General features: G+C 51.8%; 7 protein-coding genes across 7 annotated transcripts; 5 read left to right on the top strand and 2 right to left on the bottom strand.

Annotated features, from left to right (window-relative positions):
* Window positions 1–279: 279 nt before the first annotated feature.
* Window positions 280–2,382, top strand: EsH8_V_000187 (uncharacterized protein; the record flags this gene model as incomplete). Its single annotated transcript, XM_083272703.1, has 2 exons — window positions 280–739; window positions 1,133–2,382. 2 exons carry the CDS (start codon window positions 280–282, stop codon window positions 2,380–2,382), a joined length of 1,710 nt encoding a protein of 569 aa, XP_083125418.1.
* Window positions 2,383–3,081: 699 nt separating this feature from the next.
* EsH8_V_000186 (LUC7 domain-containing protein) lies at window positions 3,082–3,943 on the bottom strand (the record flags this gene model as incomplete). The annotated part of the gene is made up of 2 exons (XM_083272702.1): window positions 3,082–3,534; window positions 3,587–3,943. 2 exons carry the CDS (start codon window positions 3,941–3,943, stop codon window positions 3,082–3,084), a joined length of 810 nt encoding a protein of 269 aa, XP_083125417.1.
* Window positions 3,944–4,276: 333 nt separating this feature from the next.
* EsH8_V_000185 (GPI-anchor transamidase subunit GPI16) lies at window positions 4,277–6,072 on the top strand (the record flags this gene model as incomplete). The annotated part of the gene is made up of 2 exons (XM_083272701.1): window positions 4,277–4,626; window positions 4,677–6,072. The coding sequence occupies 2 exons, from the start codon at window positions 4,277–4,279 to the stop codon at window positions 6,070–6,072; spliced, it is 1,746 nt and encodes a 581-aa protein (XP_083125416.1).
* Window positions 6,073–7,208: 1,136 nt separating this feature from the next.
* On the top strand, window positions 7,209–10,470 carry EsH8_V_000184 (uncharacterized protein; the record flags this gene model as incomplete). Its single annotated transcript, XM_083272700.1, has 8 exons — window positions 7,209–7,340; window positions 7,397–7,802; window positions 8,040–8,092; window positions 8,265–9,565; window positions 9,626–9,838; window positions 9,892–10,069; window positions 10,154–10,323; window positions 10,374–10,470. 8 exons carry the CDS (start codon window positions 7,209–7,211, stop codon window positions 10,468–10,470), a joined length of 2,550 nt encoding a protein of 849 aa, XP_083125415.1.
* A 4,434-nt stretch (window positions 10,471–14,904) lies between these two features.
* Window positions 14,905–16,538, top strand: EsH8_V_000183 (FAD-dependent oxidoreductase; the record flags this gene model as incomplete). The annotated part of the gene is made up of 3 exons (XM_083272699.1): window positions 14,905–15,015; window positions 15,083–15,434; window positions 16,114–16,538. The coding sequence occupies 3 exons, from the start codon at window positions 14,905–14,907 to the stop codon at window positions 16,536–16,538; spliced, it is 888 nt and encodes a 295-aa protein (XP_083125414.1).
* Window positions 16,539–16,772: 234 nt separating this feature from the next.
* EsH8_V_000182 (uncharacterized protein) lies at window positions 16,773–18,362 on the bottom strand (the record flags this gene model as incomplete). Its single annotated transcript, XM_083272698.1, has 3 exons — window positions 16,773–17,266; window positions 17,335–18,128; window positions 18,196–18,362. 3 exons carry the CDS (start codon window positions 18,360–18,362, stop codon window positions 16,773–16,775), a joined length of 1,455 nt encoding a protein of 484 aa, XP_083125413.1.
* A 2,666-nt stretch (window positions 18,363–21,028) lies between these two features.
* Window positions 21,029–22,149, top strand: EsH8_V_000181 (uncharacterized protein; the record flags this gene model as incomplete). The annotated part of the gene is made up of 4 exons (XM_083272697.1): window positions 21,029–21,434; window positions 21,501–21,739; window positions 21,792–22,036; window positions 22,095–22,149. The coding sequence occupies 4 exons, from the start codon at window positions 21,029–21,031 to the stop codon at window positions 22,147–22,149; spliced, it is 945 nt and encodes a 314-aa protein (XP_083125412.1).
* Between the last annotated feature and the right edge of the window lie 149 nt (window positions 22,150–22,298).

The raw sequence follows: 22,298 nt of genomic DNA, 5'->3' as shown, positions 1-22,298 counted from the left end.
TAGGTACGGATACTCGCAACCTGCTCGCTCTCGCCCCCCTGTGGCACTGGCCAATAGAAGAGTTCTAAGATGACTGTCATCCGCGTTGAGGCTGACCTCACAGCGTTCAAAAATCCCACCCAGATAGCCTCCTCAAGGCAGGCAGAATATCTAAGGGTTGGCCAGACCTGGAGTTGTTATAGGTCCCCCATCAGCATTCATCATCTTGCATACATCTCCGGTTGATCACCTGGGGGCGTCACGTAACCACGGCCAACCACGACGAGCAAAATTACAACAATGGAAAGCACGCCATCAACACCTGGGAAGGTCATTTGCCCGCTCGACAAGCCACCAGCGGAAGCCGGCGTATCCGTCTTCTTTGCCGGAACGACAAGCAGGGGAGACTGGCGCAAGGATTTGGCCCGCTCCATATCTCACCTGTCGGTAACCATCTTCAACCCCTTTCGACCGGACTGGGACAGCACCTGGAAGGAAGACATCTCGGACGAGAGGTTCAAGGGCCAAGTTGAGTGGGAGCTGGAGATGCAGGAGAGGGCCGACATCATAATAGTCTACTTTGAGCCTGGAACGGAAGCCCACATCAGCCTGCTTGAGTTGGGACTGTGCGCTCGCTCTGGAAAGGCCATCGTCGCTTGCCCCGAGGGATACAAGAAAAGGGGGAACGTCCAGGTGGTCTGCACCAGATACAACATTCCGCTTATGGACAGTTACGAGGCTTTGTGCGATGAGTTGATACGTAGGTTGGCACAGGCAACCGCTCAACATGAATGAAAAAAGTAGGCAGTTCCACGAGGCGATTGCTGCTCAGGAATCCCGTCCGGCAAGAGATCAAACCAACAAACCCATATAAGCTCAAGCAGTGCTGCTCGACCTGGCCCAGGACATTGCGGGCCGAGAGTAAATCCTTATGTCTCCACTCTCGATCCGTGCTCAGCACCCCCACTTACCCAATTCGACATGGTTCGCAGCCATTCAAACACCCAGAGCTTCGAGTCAACTTCACCAACCTCGTGCGTTTGCTCCAATTATCTTAGCGTTTTGCAGTGAATCGAGTCAAAAGAACACAAGGCTATCATTCCAATACCGGCCTATTTCCCCAACATGGATGATCAATTCGGAGGCCGCACAGACGACGATCTGTTCTTCGACGACTTTGAGCCCGTAAGCAACCCTGAGCCCGTCGAAACAGTCGAAACAGTCGCCGCCCCTCCCCCTCCCGTCGCCGTTGCGACACCGCCAGTCGAGCCTCCGAAACCCGAACCAGCCGCGAAAAAGCCCGCCGACAAGCCTCAAGAACCCGCCGCGAAGCCAGTACCTACCGCGCCGAGGGGCGGCCTCGCCAACTCGAGATTCGCCCCCAACAAGCCCGCGCCTGCCCCGCGCCCTCCCCGCCAGGCTGCCCCCCCAGCGACCACAACCCCGACGACAACAACCCCGACCCCGCAGCCGCCAACAGGCCCCGCGGCGCAGTCCTCGCCGGCACCGGCATCGCCAGCTCCTGCGCCAGCGGCCGCCGCCGTGGCGAATGCGACAACCAAGAGCAGCTCGCCCGCGCCGCACCGCGAAAAGCATGCCCCAGCACCATCTGGCCCCGCCGCCGGCGCAAACACGGCGCTCAACGCCGAAGCGCGCCTACAGTCCGGCGCGAACCCCCGGACCAAGCTGACCGAGTCGGAGCTGGCGGCCAAGATGGACCAGATGCGCATCCTGAACGCCGAGAAGACGCGCAAGTTCGAGCAGGCCGAGCAGGACGAGCGCACCCACGCAGAGGCGTATGCGCGCGGTATGGAGGAGGCGCGCAAGCGGAAGAAGGTCGACGAGGAGAAGCGGCGGCGCGGCGAGGAGGAGCGCAAGCGCATGGACGACGAGCGCGCCAAGAACAGGGAGAGAAAGCTCAAGGCTATGAGCATGAAGGAGGGCGGGTGGGACGAAGGCAAGGAGGCGTTGGCGGCAGAGGAGGAGAGGAGGGGGTTCCGGGGCGCCAATGGCGGCATCAGAGGCACCCGCTCGGGCGCCGGTCTCTCGGGAAGCCGCTTTGCTCGGGAGGGAGACGGCGAGAGTGAAAGGTATGGTGGGGGCGAGGACCGTAGAGGCGGCCGCGGCCGCGGCAGGGGTCGCGGACAAGGGCGGGGTGGACGGGGCGGCCGTGGCGGGTTCGGCAATGACTTTGAAAGGGATCCCGCCTCCAACGGCGCTCGCGACGTGAAGAGCTCCGTCGCCGAGACTCCGGCCCCTGTTATCACTACTGAAGAGTTCCCCGCCTTACCCGCGAAGACGACGAGTGGGGATATGTCACCGCCGGTCTTATCACCTCTCGGCCGGTGGGATGACGAGATGGAGGCGTTTGACGCCAAGTTGAAGAGTGCCGCTCAGTCTTGAGAAAACGCTCTTGGGGGTTCTACGTAATGATAGGCACTGCGCAAGGGCCTGCCCGGATGCTCCTCGATACCACGGATCAGCAACAACCAGCGACGATGAATTTTGGACACGCCACGAGGGGAGCGGAGTAGGTTTTTGGGTAAAATTTAGTGCGCTTCAAGCATCGCCCCCTGCAGAGGTGGGCATTTTGGGCGTTGAAATTGTACAAGACCCCGTTGTCAACGTAAATACATGAAGTTGTCCGGGATTATCCGTCGTCGCCCAGCTTTGAAAAAAAAATTTCCATCTTCCGTGCCCAAATCAGGGATGTCTCGCACCATGCGCGCTGTCGCGCTAGCCACACCGACTTGAGCCGTCCCCTGGTGCCGGGTTTGAGCCTAAGAGACTTAGTATGAAGCAAACTGAACTCCAGTGGCTCGTCACCCACGTTTTCTTTTGCATTCTGTGAATTTGATGCTGAAATCATGCCCGCTCTGTAGCCATACGGCTCATGCGGGCTTGACGTCTGGTCTCCATCACGGCATATCTTGGTAATGTTCTTGGATGGAGTTCCCCAGAGTCGTCTCCGTTTTAGGTTCGCCAAACCTCCTCGCCAGCTTCCTTACTGGCAGGTGGTTGATCGAATATGTCTTTGTCGGTGGTGTGGTCCACGTAGCCTGTTCGTTTCTCCTGGTAATGACCTGGAAAGCAAGATAATGCTTACCATCCACCGCGGTATCCTCTACCTCCACGTCCACGGTACCCACCACCGCTTCTCGGCCCTCTTGGACCGCCGGGTCCCATGTTGTCATCCTCCACGGGTGCTCGCTGGCGGTGGCGCATCTCCTTGGGGAATGCGTCGTAGGTCTTGCGCATCTGTGCATAACCGAGATGCATCTTTCCGTAGAAATGGTCGGCCAGACGGCGATCGTTGTCAAGTCTGCTAAGGTAGGCACCGCACACGTCGCAGACTTGCAGTTTCTGGTGGCCTGAAGGGCCCGAGGTGTCGGATAGTGCCTTGAGCTCCTTCTCGCGGTCCACTTTGGTCTGTTGAGCTTGGCGCACCCGGTAGAACTCGTCAATTGCGCGAGATACCTCGGCCATTTCACCTAGAATCTCGACTTCGAGTGTGCCGTTGTGAATTGTAGAGGAGAGTTCTGATATGCTTTTCAACTACGCTGGGTTAGCTTGGTTTCTGCACAATGATGGGCCTCTAGGAACTTACCAGAGCATTTGTTTGCCGAATTTCGTCGGGTGTCTTTTCAAGCCTGCGCTGCGCCGAGTCTATTCTTCTGTTGCAGTCGTCGATGTACTTCTGGAGGTCGCGCATATAGTCGTACTCGAATCCGTACTTCTGCTTCTCCTTGTCTGAGAGTCCCTCGTACTCCGCCTTCAGTGCCTCGGAGTGCTGCTTTGGGCAAGGTCCCAGGTCTTGCTTGGTATTCGTGAAGAGGTCGTGAGGACATGTTCCGGCAATGAAAGATCTGCAGACTTTGGGGTCGGTCATGGAGAGAGAGGCCGAGCGCGTGCTGGCAGAGCCACCCATGAGCTGCTCGAGCAGCTTTCTCTGTTCAGCGGCCATGGTGTATGATGTATTATGGTGTGTTGTACGTCGATTCAATCGTTCGGGTGTTCGTAAAGCGGGTTGGGGGTATCTTGAGTCAATTGGTAGGGAATTCGCGACGCTCCAGGAAGAAAGCGTGTCGCGCGGGATGGAGTGGATAGTGCGGAATGTGGAGAGCTGCAAAGGTAAATTGAAGCTCAGGTTACGTAAGGAGCGTTCTGCCGTGACCCACCGCCTCATAGCTCCAGGCGACCACCTCGCGACTCGACGCCCCAGGGGACCATCCATGTGCAGGGGAGAGAGAAAGTAGCAGACGTCACTTTCGTTCTTTGCGCTGCGATTCTGTTCAAGATGCGCCAGTTTCTGGCGGCCATTCTCTTGTCCTGCCTGGCTTCTTTTGGCTTGGCCGCGGATTACCATGAGCAACTGAACCTCCGCCCGCTGCCCCTTTCAGCGCTGTTGGCGAGCTTCAACTTCCGGTCCAACACGTCGCTGACAGACTTCGAGTCGCAAAACTTCCGATATTTCTCCCGGTCCCTTGGTCAGATCTTGCAGTATGCCGGCACACGAGAGCTGCATTTGAGATTCAGCCTGGGAAGATGGGATGCTGAGAGCTGGGGAGGTCGGCCGTGGGATGGTCAGCGCGAGGGCGGGACGGGTGTGGAGCTCTGGGCGTGGCTCGAGGCCGAGACGGACGAAGAGTATGATGTCTACCGCCCATCAAGCGTGAGGAATACTAACAAATGTGTAGGGCAGATCAGAAGTGGTTGACCCTTACCAATGCCCTCTCTGGTCTCTTCTGCGCATCACTCAACTTCGTCGACGGAACCCGAACTACCCGACCCGTCATGTCATTCCAGCCTGAAGGCGACCATCCCAGTGCCTCCATACCGAACATGCAACTCCTGCATGGTGTCCTGCCAAAGGAGGTGGTCTGTACGGAGAACTTAACTCCTTTCTTGAAACTGCTCCCGTGCAAGGGCAAGGCTGGTATTTCGAGTCTCCTGGACGGCCACAAGCTCTTCGACTCCTCTTTCCAAAGCATGGCCATCGACATCAAACCCGTGTGCCCCGAGGGCCAGGAATGCATTCTGCAAATCGAACAGACAATCGACATGGTTCTGGATATTGATCGATCCAAGCGCCCAAGGGACAATCCGATTCCTCGTCCACCACCCGGACACGAGTTAAAGTGCGACACTACGAAACCCTATAACTCCGATGACACGTGCTACCCTGTCGGTCATACTGTAGGCCAAGACTGGTCCTTGTCGCAGTTATTCGGAAAGACGATCAAGGGTACCTGTCCCCTAAGTGACGAGGGCGTGCCACCAGTTTGCATCGAAGTTCCCCATAGTAGAGGTGTCTTTACGTCTGGCGGGGCTACTGAGATCCTTAACCCGAATGGCGTGTCACGATGCTTCAAGATTGGTTCGGAGTCAGAACTGGAGATTGTTCTTCCTCTTGAAAATAAGGAGGGTCAAGATGCAGCGAAGGAGCTTGTTGAGCCAGCAACACCTCTGATCTATGCCGAGCGAAGCTTTACGGGGCACGGCCAGGAGCATGGTGGTATGCAGGCCATCCTTACGAACCCGAGTAGAGACACTGAGGTGGAGTTTATCTACATGGAGTCGTTGCCATGGTTCATGAGAGTGTATCTTCATACACTAAATGCAAGAATCGAGGGGTCTTCGGGTTCCCAGCCATCGATCATCGAAGACATATACTATCGCCCCGCCGTCGACCGTGCTAGAGGCACGCAACTCGAGTTGCGGATGCGTATTCCTCCTGCTTCTACTGTTTTCCTGACCTACGACTTCGAGAAGTCGATTCTACGATACACCGAGTACCCTCCCGATGCGAACCGTGGCTTCGATATTGCTGCTGCAGTTATCACAACCTTGAGTCCCCGCACGCAAAGCACGCGGACTACTACCCTGCTGCTGAACCTTCCCACACCGGATTTCAGCATGCCTTACAACGTCATCATATTCACGTCCACTGCGATCGCCCTCGCGTTCGGTGGCATGTATAATATCCTAGTTCGGAGACTGGTTGGCGCCGATGAGGGCCCCAGTCCGGTACTAAAGGCCAAGCTGGGCAGGCTCTTAGGAAAGCTGAAGGGAATCCTGTCGGCCAAGAAATGAGGTGTTAATGGATTTTTTTTTTCCGGCGTATCAGACAGATGTCTTACCAATCGCTCAAATTTACCCCAACATATAGGTGATTTCGCATGGGTGACATTTGCCGTTGTTCTGTCACCTGCAAGCTTCCGTTCTGTTTGTTTTACACCTGTTCGGAATATGACTTGACCCTCCTCGAGATTGCATGATTCCCACCAGGCATCTATCTGATTCGACGTCAAGGAGAGGGTGATGTGTGCCAACCTTCCTTGGTGTCACAGAAATTATTTTGTCGGTCGCCGCTTAACTACAGACGACTAAGGATCGCACGTAGACGGAAATTACGGATACGCGCAACATTCGGTAGCCGGTTTGTGACACAGGCTTGCACCCTACGACTAGCTGCCGTCCCGTCATGCCTCGGCGTGGATCGGGATCTGTTCATGCTTTCGGCCCTACTTGCAAAAAAGCCATCGCACACATCCGCTTCATCCAGCCCGTAGACTGTTTTTGAAGAGTAATCCTGCTACCTTGGGGCGCTGATCATTGTTTCATATGGTTGGAAGAACCCACAAAGTCTAGCCGATACGACCATTGTATCCCATAAGGGAATCGTGGACTTCGTTAGCGGATGCAGACAACCACGAGTTGCCGGTTACTCTGAAATTGACCAATTAAACAACAGTAACACCATCACAGACACAGACTTGCCTTCTACCTATTTGTCTAGCGAGGTATAGATTGTTTGTGAATCACTTGCTTACTTGTCGATATCACACCTCGGACATGGAATTCTCGAAGTCAAGTGCAAATTAGGCCTCTATTTCCATCTGGATAAAGCTCTCAATCAGCTGCCATTTATGGCAGAATTAAGTTCAGTGGAATATCCCGGCATGCTAATAGCTCAAGTTGATAATCAAATGACATCGCTATTCTGTTTGCCGTATGGACCGTCCGTTTTGTTTGTTTATATATGGATCTTGAACGAGGTGAGCATGCAGGTTGCCTCAACTCCGGCATCACGCATGTTCCCATCACAGCTCAGCCGCTGAGACGAAAGTCCTGCTCGTTTTACATATCTAGACCTGACAATCTCAGAATGATCAAGTCCCTGCTCGATATTCAATTTTGAGGAAAACACGTTTCTCAACGCTTCTATGATGTATCTGAGAACTGCATGCATAATTCTGTCCCTGGCAGGCGTGGGTGTGGCCCGTTTTGGACTCGTCGGAGAATACTCGAACAACATTCCTGCCCCCAGGAAGTCACGGTTCATCATTGAGCTTGCGAGAGTATGTTATACGCCCGGCGTCTTCGCAGAATACTCCTGACATGAGGAATTGCATAGGACTCGGACTTCGAGAAGATTACTTCCCAGATTTCTAGTTATGCAAGCACCAAAGTTTACAAGGTCTTCAAGAGTGATGTCTTCACTGGAGTCAGTATCGAGACTTCGAGAGACAATGTTGATCACCTTCAACTTCTTCCAGGCGCAAGCAATGTGTGGCCATCTAAAAGAGTCAAGATGACCATAGCCGAGAGCAGCCATACCTTCAGCGAGAATGCATCTGCAGCCAATTATAGCATCCATCACATGACGGGTGTCGACAAGCTTCATGAGGCGGGTATTCTTGGCAAAGGTGTCAAGGTTGCCATAATCGACGCTGGAATAGATTACAACCATCCTGCTCTCGGCGGTGGTTTTGGCCCAGGTTTCAAAGTAGTGGGCGGCTATGATTTGGTAGGTGGATCGGGTAAGTGCTAAGGAGGAAGTCTTCGTAGCACACAGCTAACGATTACCGACAGCTTGGCCTATTGAAGGATTCGAGAAGAGCCCCGACGACGATCCATATGAAGAAGACAGTCTCGGGCATGGGACTCATGTTTCCGGTATTGTGGCTGGGAAGACTGATAGGCGAGTCTTGAGTTTTCTGCGATTCTTCGCAGTCTCTTCCCGAAGCTAACCCGTGCGCGTGTGTGTAGCTGGCAAGGAGTCGCCCCTGAAGCTTCTATTTTGTCCTACAAGGTCTTCGGCGGCGGGGACGTAAGTAAGATTTCCCCAACAAGAGATAATAATAGCTGACATTTTGGGTTCAGAATGGTGATACAGACGAAGAAACTTTGATTGAGGCATTTCTGAGAGCATACAACGATGGTGTATATGCAAAATGACCATGCATGTTTCTGAAAGCAAGAAAGCATCTAACCATCGCTAGGCCGATGTTATTACCTCGTCAATCGGTGGCCGCGGAGGCTTCTCGGCCAATGCTTGGGCTGAGATCGCGTCACGACTCGTAGACCGTGGTATTGTCGTCACCATCTCGGCTGGAAACGACGGCGCTGGAGGTGCTTTTCTTGCCGAAAATGGCATGTCTGGAACGAACGTACTTGCTGTGGCCTCTGTTGAGCCGCAGTATGTTCCCGGGATGCCTTTTGAGGTGACTTTTGAACACAAAAACGGTGACGTAAACAAAACTACACTCGGCTTCTTCCACGGTAGTCTCAGCCATACCTTCCCAACTAACTTCTCCGGCTTGCCAATTATTGCCCTATCATACGATCCCTACGATACCACGATTGGCTGCCGCTTCATCTCAGAAAACACACGGAACTTGTCTGGCGCTCTTGTTCTGGTCCCCCGTGGCAGTTGCAGTGGTGCCTCCAAGCGGTACGCTCTCTATGCTGCTGGAGCTGAGCACGTTTTGCTCTTCAACAACGAGAAACTTTTTCCTATGGCTTTCAACTTTGAGACCAGCAGGACTGAGGGTGTTATTGAGCAAGGAGCCGGTTTCGCCATTCTCGAAGCACTCAGAAAAGGTGCCAATGTCACGGCTAGGTTCTTCGATGAGTCGGACGCGAACTTGGTTAATATGAAGAACCCTGCGGTTGTCAGCTCATACTTCACTACGATGGGTGGACTGTACGACCTTCAGATTAAGCCAGACGTCGCGGCTCCGGGAAGCAACATATTCTCAACCATCCCAGGCAAAGCATTTGGCGTCAAATCCGGTACTTCGATGGCAACTCCTTATGTGGCCGGCATTGCGGCCCTCTACATCAGTAAGTACGGCGGCAGGAAGACTCACAGCCCTGGATTCGGGAAGAGACTGGCTGCTCGAATCTTAGCCAGCTGTAACTCAGTTCCATGGAACGACGGCATGAACATGACAGATTATGATACCTGGGCTCCCGTATTTCAGCTCGGGAATGGCTTGGTCAATGCTACCAAAGTTTTGAATTACCGCACAGAGTTATCTTTTGCGAAGTTTTCGCTTAACGATACAGTTCACCATGAGGCTTCCCAGAGCGTCAAGATTACTAATAACTGCACAAGTCCCGTTGCGTACAGGTTTAGCCTCCAGGCGGCCGGAGGCTACGAGGTATTAGACAGTACCGCGGAAGCATTAGTCAAATTGGGTCCGTCGGTTCAAGGTCTTTTCCCAAAAGAAATGGTACCGAATGTGACCTTCCCCGAAAGCGAGTTCATTGTCAAGCCAGGACAGTCCAGAGAGGCAAAGTATGCTTTCTCTCCTCACTTTTGCGCGTATTGTGATTATTGACTGAGACTTCCACGCAGATTCGTTTTTGAAACACCTGAGGGTCTCAACAAAACGGCGATGCCCGTATACAGTGGAAAGATTATCATCACCGGTTCCAACGGCGAGGAACTAGCTGTTCCATACATGGGCGTTGGCTCCAACTTGCGAAAAACTTTCAGAAGAATGTTCCTCGAGGGGTTTCCATACATCCTGTCGTCACGCAATGCAACTCCCCTGCGATACAAATCTAAGTAAATATTCTTGAGAAATCTTTCTTCTCCATTAAACACTGACCGTTACGTAGCTTTACTTTCAATCTCGCGCTGGACGAACAGGACTTTCCAAGGCTTTACATCCGACTTCGCTGGGGTGCCAGCATTTTGCGCTGGGATATTTTTGAGGCAGGTTGGAAAGAGAAAAGTTGGAAAAAGTATCCACCTGTCGCCGGGGAAGATGGCTTTGTTGGTATGGCAGCCACTTGGGTATGAATAACCAAGTGCCTTCGATGCAAATCTTTGAGGCATCTCATCCTTTCTCAGAGCACGGCTAACACTGTATCATTCCAGGACAACGAGAGGCACTCTAGGTTCTTTGACCCTGACTTTCATAACGAGTTGGACCTCGTCAGGGGCCCATTGAGAGATTTATCGCGGGATGAGTACGATTACCCTGCGTATCAGGCTTGGTGGCTAGGGCGGCTCGCCGATGGTTCCAAGATCAAGCCTGGCAACTATACGTAAGTACTTACGAACAAGACGCATCTTTTTAACTGACGAGTAATTACAGGATGCGAATTGCAGCGCTGTCTCCATTTGGAAACCCTGCTCGAAGCAACCACTGGGACATCTATAGGCGTAATTTTCAGGTGATTGGCAATTACTAATCATCTAAAAACCCATTCCGAACCCCCTGATGGCAAATCCGGGATTAGCGGCCTGTACCTCGCTAGAAGTCTCGTTTGGCTTTTAAACCAGTAACTCCCAGGGCTTTGTCTCTTTCGATGTGAACGTGGTAAAACATCAGGTAAACGAAGGCAATCGCCGAGGCAGAGAGTTTGTTCCCATTGATATGGCTTCTATTCAAAGTAAATATATACTTTCAAACAGTGGAGAATCCGATCAATTTACCTGCCCCCTTTCCCTCGTTATTCGGATGCCTCTCAAACACGGTGGGATCGGTCCAGAAGGCAGGAATCCCCGAAGATTCGCAATTGATAGGACCTCTATAAACCCTCTCGACTTCGAACGGTGCATAAATCACTTTAAATGATGGTTGAGCAATATGACCGTCTGGTCTGACAAGGATATCCTCGCGACTCCCGAATTTGTGCCACGTGCAACTCATCTGGTCGGCCCAAACTGCCCACTAGCGTGAAGGGTTTAGCAGTTGTGTCACCAAAAGGCGGAAGGATTCGGCATACATGGCTAGCGCCAGATTTCCGCCCTTCTTTGACAACTGCCATCCACATTTCTGAAAGACAACCCCACTATCCCGGCATCAGCCAGCTAATGCTGCCTTCCAAACCATCAGTTCAATTTCTCGTTTCTGCTTCAGTTATTCCTCCTCTGTCTCAGAGCGTCTTGTAACCTCTGTTGCCTTCATACAAGAAATAGTTGAGTTGTTGCGAAAACCCGGGCCATGGCAGACCAGCTAGCTTCGACATCTTGTGATGATGTTTACGCTGCTTTCGCTGAGCATCCAGAGGGGATAGATTGTGACTTCGAGACATCCAGTTTCTTTCACTTTGACGGTACTGAGACAGATGACTTCTTCTGCGGTTTACAAGCTCCGCTTGACTCCAGCAACGCCCAGCTGGCAAATGAAGTCGTGTCTTCTCCATCGCCGAGCATCTCTGGAGGCATGAGCGCTCCAACGCACATGCCTTCAGCCGAAGATCGTGGTAATGGAGTAACCGTGGCAGTGAAAGCGGGCAGCCGCTTCACTTCGGCTGCTGTCAGGGCTTTGAGAACATGGTTCGAGAACCATGAACGACATCCGTATCCGACACCAGAGCAAATCATCCAGCTACAAAACCAGACGGGGTTGAGCAAGCAGCAACTGACCAACTGGTTTGCAAATACTCGCCGACGAAGAAAATTCCGCCCAATAGCGTCTTCGTCTCCTAAAGTTCCATATTGGACGGAGTGGGCATCCGAACCGATGGAAATCCCTCCCCGACGACCTACGCCCAGGCCATTCGAGGATATGAACCCGTTGCAAAGATGGGAGCATTCGCCACCAGAACATGAGCCTGCACTAGTTTCAGACATCTCTCGCGCTGTTGCCGCATCATCCAGGCGCTCGGGTCCTTCAACTCGATCTCGGTCTTCTGGACGATCTTCGGGGAATGCATCGTCCATCAGCAGTGTTGTGACGACTTTATCGAGCAGAGACTCAAGATCAAATGCTTCCGCGCATTCTTACGGCTCTAACAACTCAGTCGGTCGTCTAGAATCAACCAGAAGAGACACAGGTCGGCGGAGAAGACGTGCAACCACGAAACCCCAACATGGAAGGCGTTTAGGCTTGGTGCAAGCGCGGAACACATACCAATGCACTTTCTGCGCTGAGACCTTCAAAACGAAGTACGATTGGCAAAGGCACGAGAAATCTCTTCATCTCTCACTTGAGGAGTGGATATGCTCACCTCATGGCTCTACCGAGATCGACCCCGAGAGAGGCGTGATATGTGTTTATTGTGGGGAGATTAACCCAGATCAAAATCATCTTGATGGTCATTATCAGGCAGCCTGTTCAGACCGGCCCTCAGAGGAGCGGACGTTCTACCGGAAAGATCACCTACGACAGCACCTAAAACTTGTACACAGAACGAATCAAATACCTCGGTCGATAGAAAAGTGGAAGATTACGAAAGACGACATTCGGTCAAGATGCGGCTTCTGTGGTATTAGCCTAGAGTCGTGGTCAAGTCGAGGGGATCACCTCGCTGAGCATTTCAAGAATGGCAACGCCATGTCAGACTGGGAAGGGGATTGGGGTTTCGAGCCCTCTGTGATCGCGATGCTGGACAATGCCTTGCCACCATGTAAGCATTCTTTACACCTGGAATATTCGGCCTACTGATTTAGAACGAAAGATCTCATCCTGTATGAACAGAATGCGCCGGTCCCCTTCTGTGCAGGGACTGGGGCTGCTGATACGTCACCGAGCGCCTACGAACTTCTCAAGCTTGAGATAGAGTACTTTGTGCGCAATCACTTTGAAGCGCATGAAAGCTTGCCATCGGATGATGATTTGGTATACGAAGGCTGCAGCATCATCTTTGGCTCTGAATTCTTCTCGCCTGATCTAGCGACAACGGCGTGCTCGTGGCTTCGGGATTTGTTCATGAGTTCAACCGAGATAGCTGAAAAGGCGCGGTTGCGCCCGATGAACCAACTGGCAAAAATGCGCATGAGTCAGCTCCAGATAAAGGGAAAGTCGGATATATTCGAAGAGTGTGAGCTGGAGTCTCAACTCTGTAGGTATCTCGGAGCACACATCAACTTGGGCCTGGCTCTCTCGAATAGTGATCTTCAACAAGAAGCATGTGCCATCCTGAACCGCATTGAGTCATCATCAACAAACCCCTCAAGACGGTTCGCTGGGTTCTTGGTCCGACTAATTTGGCAGTCAGCTGAATGGCTTGCACCACTACGCCAAAGAGGGGAACAATTTTCTCAACATCTTGCTGAGGAATCACGTCTAGGTCTCGTCCAAAACCCGGCTGGATTACTATCCATGGACGACAACATGGATATATTCTATGGAGGACTTGCCGACTTAGGCCAGTTGACTGGAGAGGCCGGATCATTGCTTGGTACCACCGCTACGTGTATGCAGGTCAACAGCGAGCCTCACTCACCCAAACTGTTTGCACCTGTGGCTCATCTTCGCCCAGGCGGTTCACAAATGCCCCTTGATTTCACTTCAAGTGACGCGTCAACAGCGCCTCAGGATTTATACATGCGGTTGCAAACGGCCAAGACCCTCTTCGCTGGGTCCGGGCACTCCCTGCGATGGAGCGAACGCCCTGGTGGTGCAGGCATGCCTTTCTTTCTCAACGACCCAAACAGATATCGACGTCTGGCCAGGGAACTGTCGCGTTTTGTTGCGACTTCTATGTCGCCCAATAACCCAAACATGCACAAACCGACGGACGACGAACTCCGCTACCACGCCAGGTGGATATTTTTTGATGAGTATGTGCCACTGCAGCAACTATGACTGACTAAACCAAGGCCATTTTTATGTTCCTTGCACCGCATGCTAATGAAGTGTTTTGTTAGTGATGACCCATGGAATCAAACACCAGCAGACATCGCCGAATGGCTACGAGACTTTAAGAAAGAAGTCGGGCTGCTGTAGAAACTCGAAAATATCACTCGACACACCTAGCCTTCCAACAGCCAAAAGCAAACTTCGGACTACAACAAAACAAATTACAGCCGCCACGTCACCGCCATCCCTCAAAGTATTACGTAAGACGCCTTTAGGTGCCATTCTTCAAAAGTTGGGGGTTTCAAATTGCGTGGTTCTCCTTTCGAATTTTGTTTGCATCATATCGAGCCAAGAGCAGCCAAGGCAAACAATGAGCAGATTTCTTCCCAACAAACAAACAAACAGCAAACGCTCTTTAAAAGCCGCAAGTTTGACACGCAAACATTGGCGTCATGAGCGGAAATACAACACAACACCAAAGCGGCATTTGCTAATGCCAGCAGTTGCTGCGCCCGCAGGTGCCAAGGTCAGCGTTGCTATCCTACGCAGAGAGAGCGGACTTCGGCGTAACCCGGCAACTCATATCGCTTAACGTGGGAAACCACCTGTTTGCTAGGAGTTTTTATTTGTTCACAGAACAAAGTTGTTGAATCCAATGTTTGTTTTTTAATTTTCTTTGATGATCCAGCTGTGTGGACGAAGAAATAACCGGGGACTGATGAATGCTTCTCGTTTTCATGTCTTGGGCTTCTTCATGCTTGTTTTTTCTGCGACATTCATCTCCTCTTTCCGTCAATTGAGCCGGTAGCATGGTCAACAAGATTAACCGGCACGATGTTGCACTATTGAATCTTGTTTGGGACTTTGGCAGATGTTCCCGATCATTTACACAACCATCATTCGAGTTCAGCGTTACGCCGGGCGGCGGTTATGTGGGCTCCGGGCAGCGGGGTAACGCGTTGGTGTGGCACGGATCTCTTACAGAAAGTAGTCGCCAGCGTTAGTTATAACTAGGTCGATTTCGTCACCGTCCCATCTGTTTAACTCGAGTCTTCTTGATAACCTACTTTGAGCCATCAACTCTCAGGTGGAAACAATGAGGGTCCTGATCATTGGAGCGGGGCTCGGCGGCCTGGCCTGTGCCATTGCGTGTCGGAAAGAAGGCTTTGAGGTTGTCGTTCTCGAAAGAGCCAGTAAGATCGTGCCAGTGAGTCAAACCACGCTTCTCCCGCTGTAAATTCAAATGCAACTGGCTGACGGGTCTGCCCTTGCAGATAGGTGCGGGCATTCAAGTCCCGCCAAATGGGACCAGAGTGGCCCGGCAGTTAGGCTATCTGGACAAGATGCTCAAATGCGGGGTCGTGATTGACGCGATGGAGCTGCGCCGATACGCCGACGGCAGTCCGCTGCACACATTCTTTTCCAAGACGTCGGACATCAACTATGGTGATCCTTGGATGGTTATGCACAGAGCCGACTACCATGCTGTGCTGTGGCAGACGTGCCAGTCACTCGGCGTCGACCTTTGTTTGGATATGGAAGTAGAGAGTGTTGACTTTGAGAAAAACATCGTTTATCTAGAGGACGGCGACGATATTGGTGGCGATATAATCATTGGAGCTGACGGTGAGTAAAGAGTGAGAATGATTGTCGGTATGTCCCTGGGCATGTTTCCTGACAATACTAGGCCTGTACTCAGTATGCCGCGACCAACTTGTGGGATCTCCTTCCCCTCCAGTCGAGACCGGAGACCTCGCATATCGGGCAACATTCCCGCTGGAATATCTCAAAAGCCTGAATGATAGCCGAGTAGATGAACTTTGCGCCCGGAGACAGGTGACCTTATGGCTTGGCCCAGAAAAACACACTGTCTTCTATCCCGTCAGAGGGGGGCGGGAGTTCAACCTCGTGTTGCTCAGGCCCGACAACTTGAATCCTGGGCAGAGAATATGCCAGGGCGATATTTCAGAGATGAGAGGAAGCTACTCCGGGTGGGACGAAACGTAAGCCTTTGCAGACTTCTTTCAGCTGTCCTGTTCTCCAGGTCCCAGAACACATCTGGATCCATAATCCTAGGGCGTAATTGAGTGAATGTTGTTGGTTGCTAAAAGATCGCAGGCTTAGCAAACTGATCTCCCTAGTACCGAGGGTTCAGAAATGGAAACTCTGTACTCACCCTGAGCTAAAGACATGGACAAAGGTATGCATCCTTCCCCTGGACCGAATCAACATAATCTCGACAGGTCTGCAGCCCTATAAATTAATGTCATCTAACTAGACATGCAGGGTTGTTTTGCCCTTCTAGGTGATTCGTGCCACCCAAGTCTTCCATACCAGGCGCAAGGTGGCGCCATGGCTGTTGAAGACGGCGCCGTTCTAGGCAAACTCTTGGGTTTGCTCAAGACCTCGGCTGGAGAAAACACGAAGGAGTCGGTTCCCGAGATCCTCAAGCTGTATGAGTCGCTACGCAAATCCCGGACCACACTGAACGTGCAGGGCTCGACGTCGAACCAGAAGTGGTACCAAGTCCCAGACGGACCGGAGCAGGAGGCCCGGGACGCCGAGCTGACGGGTGTCGGGCAGAGGGAGGGGCTGGCGCCTACAGGATGGCGTTGGATTGATAAGGACTATCAGATGGACTTGCTGGGACGAGATTTGGTCGCTGAAGCAGTTGAGGCTTTCAAGGAATGGGAGAACAAGAGGGCGAGGGGGTTAACCGATGCCGCATAATACTTTGACGAGTAGGACGTCAGAATGATTGTATTTTCACAGCTGTTTGCTGCAGCAGAGTATTAACACCAATTCGGAACCCCATAATATCTAAAAGCCAGAAGTCCCGCAACCCATCTATCTATCGATATTCTAGCACATGATTAATTTCAAGTAAACTTTCCTAAAGATAACTTTTCCGATTCCCCATGACATGTTCAAATGAATGACATTAGCCTCGTAACTCGTGACATCTTAAGCATCTCTCGTATACTCGGATTTCTGGCGCCAAATGTGACCGTATCTCATTACAAGCACCGGGATGGGCGCAAGACAAATGCTGAACGCACCCAACATTGTGAATCCCCAGCCGTAGCCAAATGACTGAACCAAGGGCCCGCTGGCAAGCGGCAGGAATGTGCCGGCAAGGCACCTGGTAACAATAACGCCAGTCATGGCGGAAGCCGAGTACAGACCCGTTGCATCGACGACATAGGCGGACAGCGGCAGGGAGGCCATCAGAAGCGTAAAGCCTAGCATTGCTACTGACAGCAGGAGGAAGCCCACGGGTAAGTGAAGCTGCGCGATCCATCCGTAGGCGGTGATGGAGAGCGGCAGAGTGAAGGCTCCGATGATGACTAGAGGGAGCCGGTACTCGGGACGTCCCACCGCGTTGTTGCCGCGGAGTGACACATAGATCCTATCAAGACTGAAATTGCTAACAAGGACGCTGATGAAGGAACCGACGCCTGAGGATTTGTTAGAGGAATGGTCACGGGCAATGCTGCGATGCGGGGGAGGAATGTTGTTAACTCACTGAAAGACATGAACGAGAGACCCGTCAGGGCAGGCGAGAAGCCATATACCTCCTGCAGGATGTTCGGCAGACTGATGGACATGACGTAAAAGTAGGCAAAAGTGATGCTGCCGAAGAACGAAAGCCCAATCAGCACATTAGATTTCAACAGCACGTGGAATGGCCGCTTGATCGACTCCCAGAGCTTCAGCAGGCTCTTGTGGTCATCAACGCCTGCCGGGTGCAGCGGTGCCCCATGCTCGTCCGCCTGCTTTGCGGCACGGCGCCTCAAGATGGTCATCTTGTATGTCTCCCTGAAGCAGGTAAGGAAAAGGAGCTCGCACGCCGCAGCCAAGCCGGCACTCATCCACAGGACCTGCCTCCAGCCCAGAGTCTGCGCGATAGCACCGCTAATCATGGGGCCTACAGCGCCGCCGATGAGAGGGGCGAGCGACACCATGCTCATGGCAGAGCCGCGGTTGTCGGGCTCGAACATGTCGCCGATGATGGCCGGGTTCAACACGTTTGAGGCGACTGCGACGCCGGTGAGGGCGCGTGCGGCGATGAGGAGAGGGGTGCTCGAGCTGAGAGCGGCGAGGATGGTGGCCGTGATGAAGAGAATGTTTGCTACGTTCATGACGGGGTATCGGCCGTAAATCTCTGATAAGGGCGCGATGAGAAGGGGCCCAGCGGCCTCGCCCAGCTCCCAGATGGTGACGAGCAGAGCGCTCGCGGTTGACTTTGAGCCCTCATCTTGGTCGAGGTCGCCTATGATATGCGCGGCGATGGGCACCACTGAAATGCAAGTAAAAGTCCTATGAATTGGTTAGTGGGACGATCTGGCGCAATGCAACATTTCATCTGGGGCTGTCCGATCCGTACACAGTGAAAGCCGTGAGGGCCAGCAGACCGACAATGGTCCACTTGAACGCCGTCGGCCATTCCCTGGGGTTCTCAGGGTCGCCGTTGGGATCGAAGTCAAGCAGGTGCTTCGACACGTCCTCCTCGCAAAGAGGGTCCTCCACAAGCAACGGCTGTTCTTCTGACATTGTTATTGTGCTGCCGAACGATTTTGTTGGTTCAAGGTATGTAGTCGCTCAGGAACAACGACGATGGCAGCAACAATAACAACCAACGGGAGGGAACGAGCGGACTTGCGTGCTAGCCCCACGCGCTTGGTCATTTTTCCTGGACAAAATTTTGATGGCCGGGGTGGGTGGTGGCAACGTCGGCGGGGCCGGCGAAGGCCGCTGCACGTGATATCCGCCCATGTACGATCGATCCGTGGGATTCTTCAGGCTTAAACTAGTATCTAATCAGCTGTGAGACTCAAAGACTTCCAAAGCTACGTTGTCCTTTGTTATTCTACCCAAAACCGGGCTTTTTTTGTACGACATTTGCAAGCGGGCGATAGCAGGTGAGGGGTCCAAGGGTCCAAAATTCGATCAAGCCGGTGCAGAGTCAACGCTTTCTTCCCCTTCCATCTCCTGAAAATCAACAATGATTGGTTGGACTGAGACCCGTTGGCTACCTCTTTCGGAGTAGTGCGGGGGGCGGCTCCGATTCTTTTTCCTCCGGCCGGCCGGTGCTGTCGGTCTGCATCGGTTTACAGCCTATGAATCTCCACGCCCTTGTCTTGACAGGAAAACCCCACCAAAAGGCGCGCCTTACATATCAAAATGGCGTGCCCACTACCCGACGAAGGCGTGACATGCTTCCACTAACCGTGAGCAACTCAACCAATGCAGCGAAGAGAAGTGCCTTGTCAGTTCCTCGATTAACAGCAGCTGGCATGATTGGTCATTGGCACATGTATCATCGCAATTGGTATGAACCAATGCCGTTGACCGATAAGTTCTCGCACCGGCCTACCAAAATGATAGCAGCAGTTACACGGCATGTAGTACAATTATACGGGGCATGACAGTGCAATTACCTGCTCAAGTCGTCAGTGGCTTTTGGTGCAACTTCTGCACTCTTATCGAACCATTAGATTTGAAGGGCTTGTGAAACTAGGATTGAACGCATACATGAACAAAATATACTCTAAACTGATATGATCTAACATGTGTTACTCAGCGAACACAGAAATCAGGTGTGTCACAGTATACGCCGGAAATCGAAGCTTCTTAAACCATCCTGATTGAACCGTTGCGTCTGGAGGTAGTTTGGTCTTCGAGTCTGCGGTGCTTGCTGCTCTTTCTAGAATTTAAGGGTCTACCAAATATCCGATACTCTGTTATTTCTAGTACCCTGGATTCTCGTGTTACAGGCTTCGCGCCCTGCCTTTGGGTTGCTCTCTTAGATTTAGTTACTGCTACGCTCTTCCAAGCAGCCTAGGTTGACCGACATTGACGAGGGCGGTTTTTTTTTTCCAGACACTTTCAAATGATTTTTAAATCATTATAGTCTTGATAACGCAGTCATACTAGCTCTATTATGCCGGCTTCCAGTATTGAACATAATCGATACTGTCCCCTGGTTGGGCTCATGCATGTTAATAGTGTCAGCTCTCGAGACCACATCTATATACTTGAAGTGCATAGGCTGGTTCTTTAACACCACACGCACCCGATCGTGTTTTTGGTCCTTTGGTACTTAATAGGCCACAAGCATAAATCATTACCGTTTAAAACCTAAAGAAAGCAAACACCCCGTTCGATGACTGTAAAAGACAGCCAAGCAATGACGCCAACCGTACCGTCATCCATCATCGGTGTAACTCCGAATTTATAACCTGACATCAATTCGTTTTTAATTGAATTGCTCGCAAGATGAACGGTGAGCACCAAGATGATAAGGCGCCAGAGTTGTCACATTGATGGATGGGGGCTCTATGAGATGTCCGTATGAGCTATCCGTACAGAGAACGTGCCCCTCTGTGAGCAACAAAGTACTTACGAGTAGGAGTTGAAAAGGTTAAAGCCGAAGGCCACTTGAAATCCATCATGTCCTGACCGGTTTTCATAGCCATAAAATTGGAGATGACCTTGTATTGCGAAGTTTTACGTTTAAGAGCACAGGCGCTTGCCGGGACCTTGTGCAAGACGGCACTCATCGCGAACGATCTTTTTGTGGTCCTCGTTGTGATGAATGAGCCGCCGCAATGCGATAAGATTGTGGTTCCCTTCTTGGTAATCTGTTCTGGGGCTGGAGGTCGCGGGGCCGGTAGTGGCCTTGGAGGCATCATAACCGGTCTCAAGATTCGAGCCCCGAGGCGTGGTGCTGTGGCTCTCATGTTTGCGATTTGAATTCCGGTATTTCCCGCGAGAGCTTCGGGCTACAGAGGCTGGAAGAACCTGTTTTATAGGGCAAGTTGTCTTATTTATAACCAGATCTCGCTTCCATTTCTTATTCTGTTCGATCCAATTGTCGCAGAGCGAAAAAGAGGGGGCGGTAAGCGACGTGGCAGTGTCATGCATAACAACCCGACAGAACCAGCCATACAACAAGCAGCTACTGCTCAGCTTTGCGGCGCGCTGAAGCACCGCCTCATGCAGCCCTGCATTGGCACAGCAAACCTGCCTAGGCCACGAGCCCACTGATATCATTTCTACAAACCAGCGTCATCACGCACCTTGAACGGCATCTCACCATTGAATTCACTCTTGTATGTGCAAACTTGAGGTCCAGGCGACAAAAGCTTGTCTGACAAATTAGTTTTAAACGTTGTGGACTCTAGCGGACCACCTTTACTATCGATATTGAAAGCAAGATGGCCTCACAACTCCCTATTTTCGGTGAAAACGTCGCCGTGCGCAAATCTGATGATGCCGAAAAGCCGACTTGGTCAACACAATCTTCAGAAGAAGTATGGACAGAACCGTCGAGAGAGGAACGCCAGTCAAAACCCTGGAAACACTCGGGATACAATGTTTTCTCTCGTTTGCTAGCCTCTGATCAAGACTTCATTACAGTTCGGCGGTTCGGTCATCTTCACACTCGACTCCTCCTTTGGCATCAGGATTCAGTTGCTCGCATGGAAGAAGAGCTGGATCATATTGATAGACAATCCAGTAATGCTGCCGGCCCAGATTTCAACAATGGATCGTTCAGGGAAGAGCCGATAAAGAGGCGCGCTGACATTCTCAAAGAGCTTCAGCAAGCTTTACAGGACTATGGTAAGTTTCTCCTGTGCATATCTTAAACGTACACAGTCGCAACGCTAATCTAGCTGAGTGTATTAGACGAGCTGGTGTTGAGATGCGCCCAAATATGGAACCTTCCGAGGACTCACAAAAGAGACGCAGAAAACATTGAAAACTGGTTCTTTGCAAATCCTGGAGCCATCAACCAACCAGAGGCCTCGTTTATTGACCAAAAAGATGACCTAGTCTCAATTGTCCCCAATATCAGGAGCCCACTTAGGCGAGCACTGGATAGAATCTATAGCTTTGACCTAAGTCCCATGTTCAGAATGCGGCCGGTATGTCTGCTCTGGCTGTTTTTGGCATCTCGAACCTAACAAGAAACGCTAGTCTGGTGACTTCTACGACCCGGAGCTGGTCCGGTACCATAATGACAGAAAGGTTGAGAGATTCATAACTGCAGTCATTATTGTGGCTGGCTTTCTGATGCTCGTCGCGCCTTTGTGGATACTGGTGTTCGTCTCAGGCCAACTTGAGAGGTTAGGTGTAATAAGCGCATTTTTGGCATTGTTTCTTGCGCTGGTCTCGACAGTCACTGTTGCGAAACCATTCGAGACTTTGGCGGCAACAGCAGCGTGAGTATCTTCCTCCCCGATCTCTACTGAGCAAACTCATAGAACTCACACAAAATAGGTATACTGCAGTCTTAATGGTCTTCATGCAAATTGACTTCGTAGGCAAGCCATAGAACTAAGGTATAGAAAGCCTCTAAGATACAATGACCTCCCTATTACGAGCGCCTTTCTTGCTCGGGATCAATTTAATGCCAGATTCCCGGCGCCTTTGTCAGCTTGTGATATTAGTCAGTATTGTGATAGGTGTCGGTCTTTACAATAG

This window comes from Colletotrichum jinshuiense, chromosome 5 (genome assembly GCF_051148585.1).
Source record: "Colletotrichum jinshuiense chromosome 5, complete sequence".
NCBI lineage: Eukaryota > Fungi > Ascomycota > Sordariomycetes > Glomerellales > Glomerellaceae > Colletotrichum > Colletotrichum jinshuiense.
Note: the sequence above shows the minus strand (reverse complement) of the source record. Positions and strands in the feature narration are given on the sequence as shown.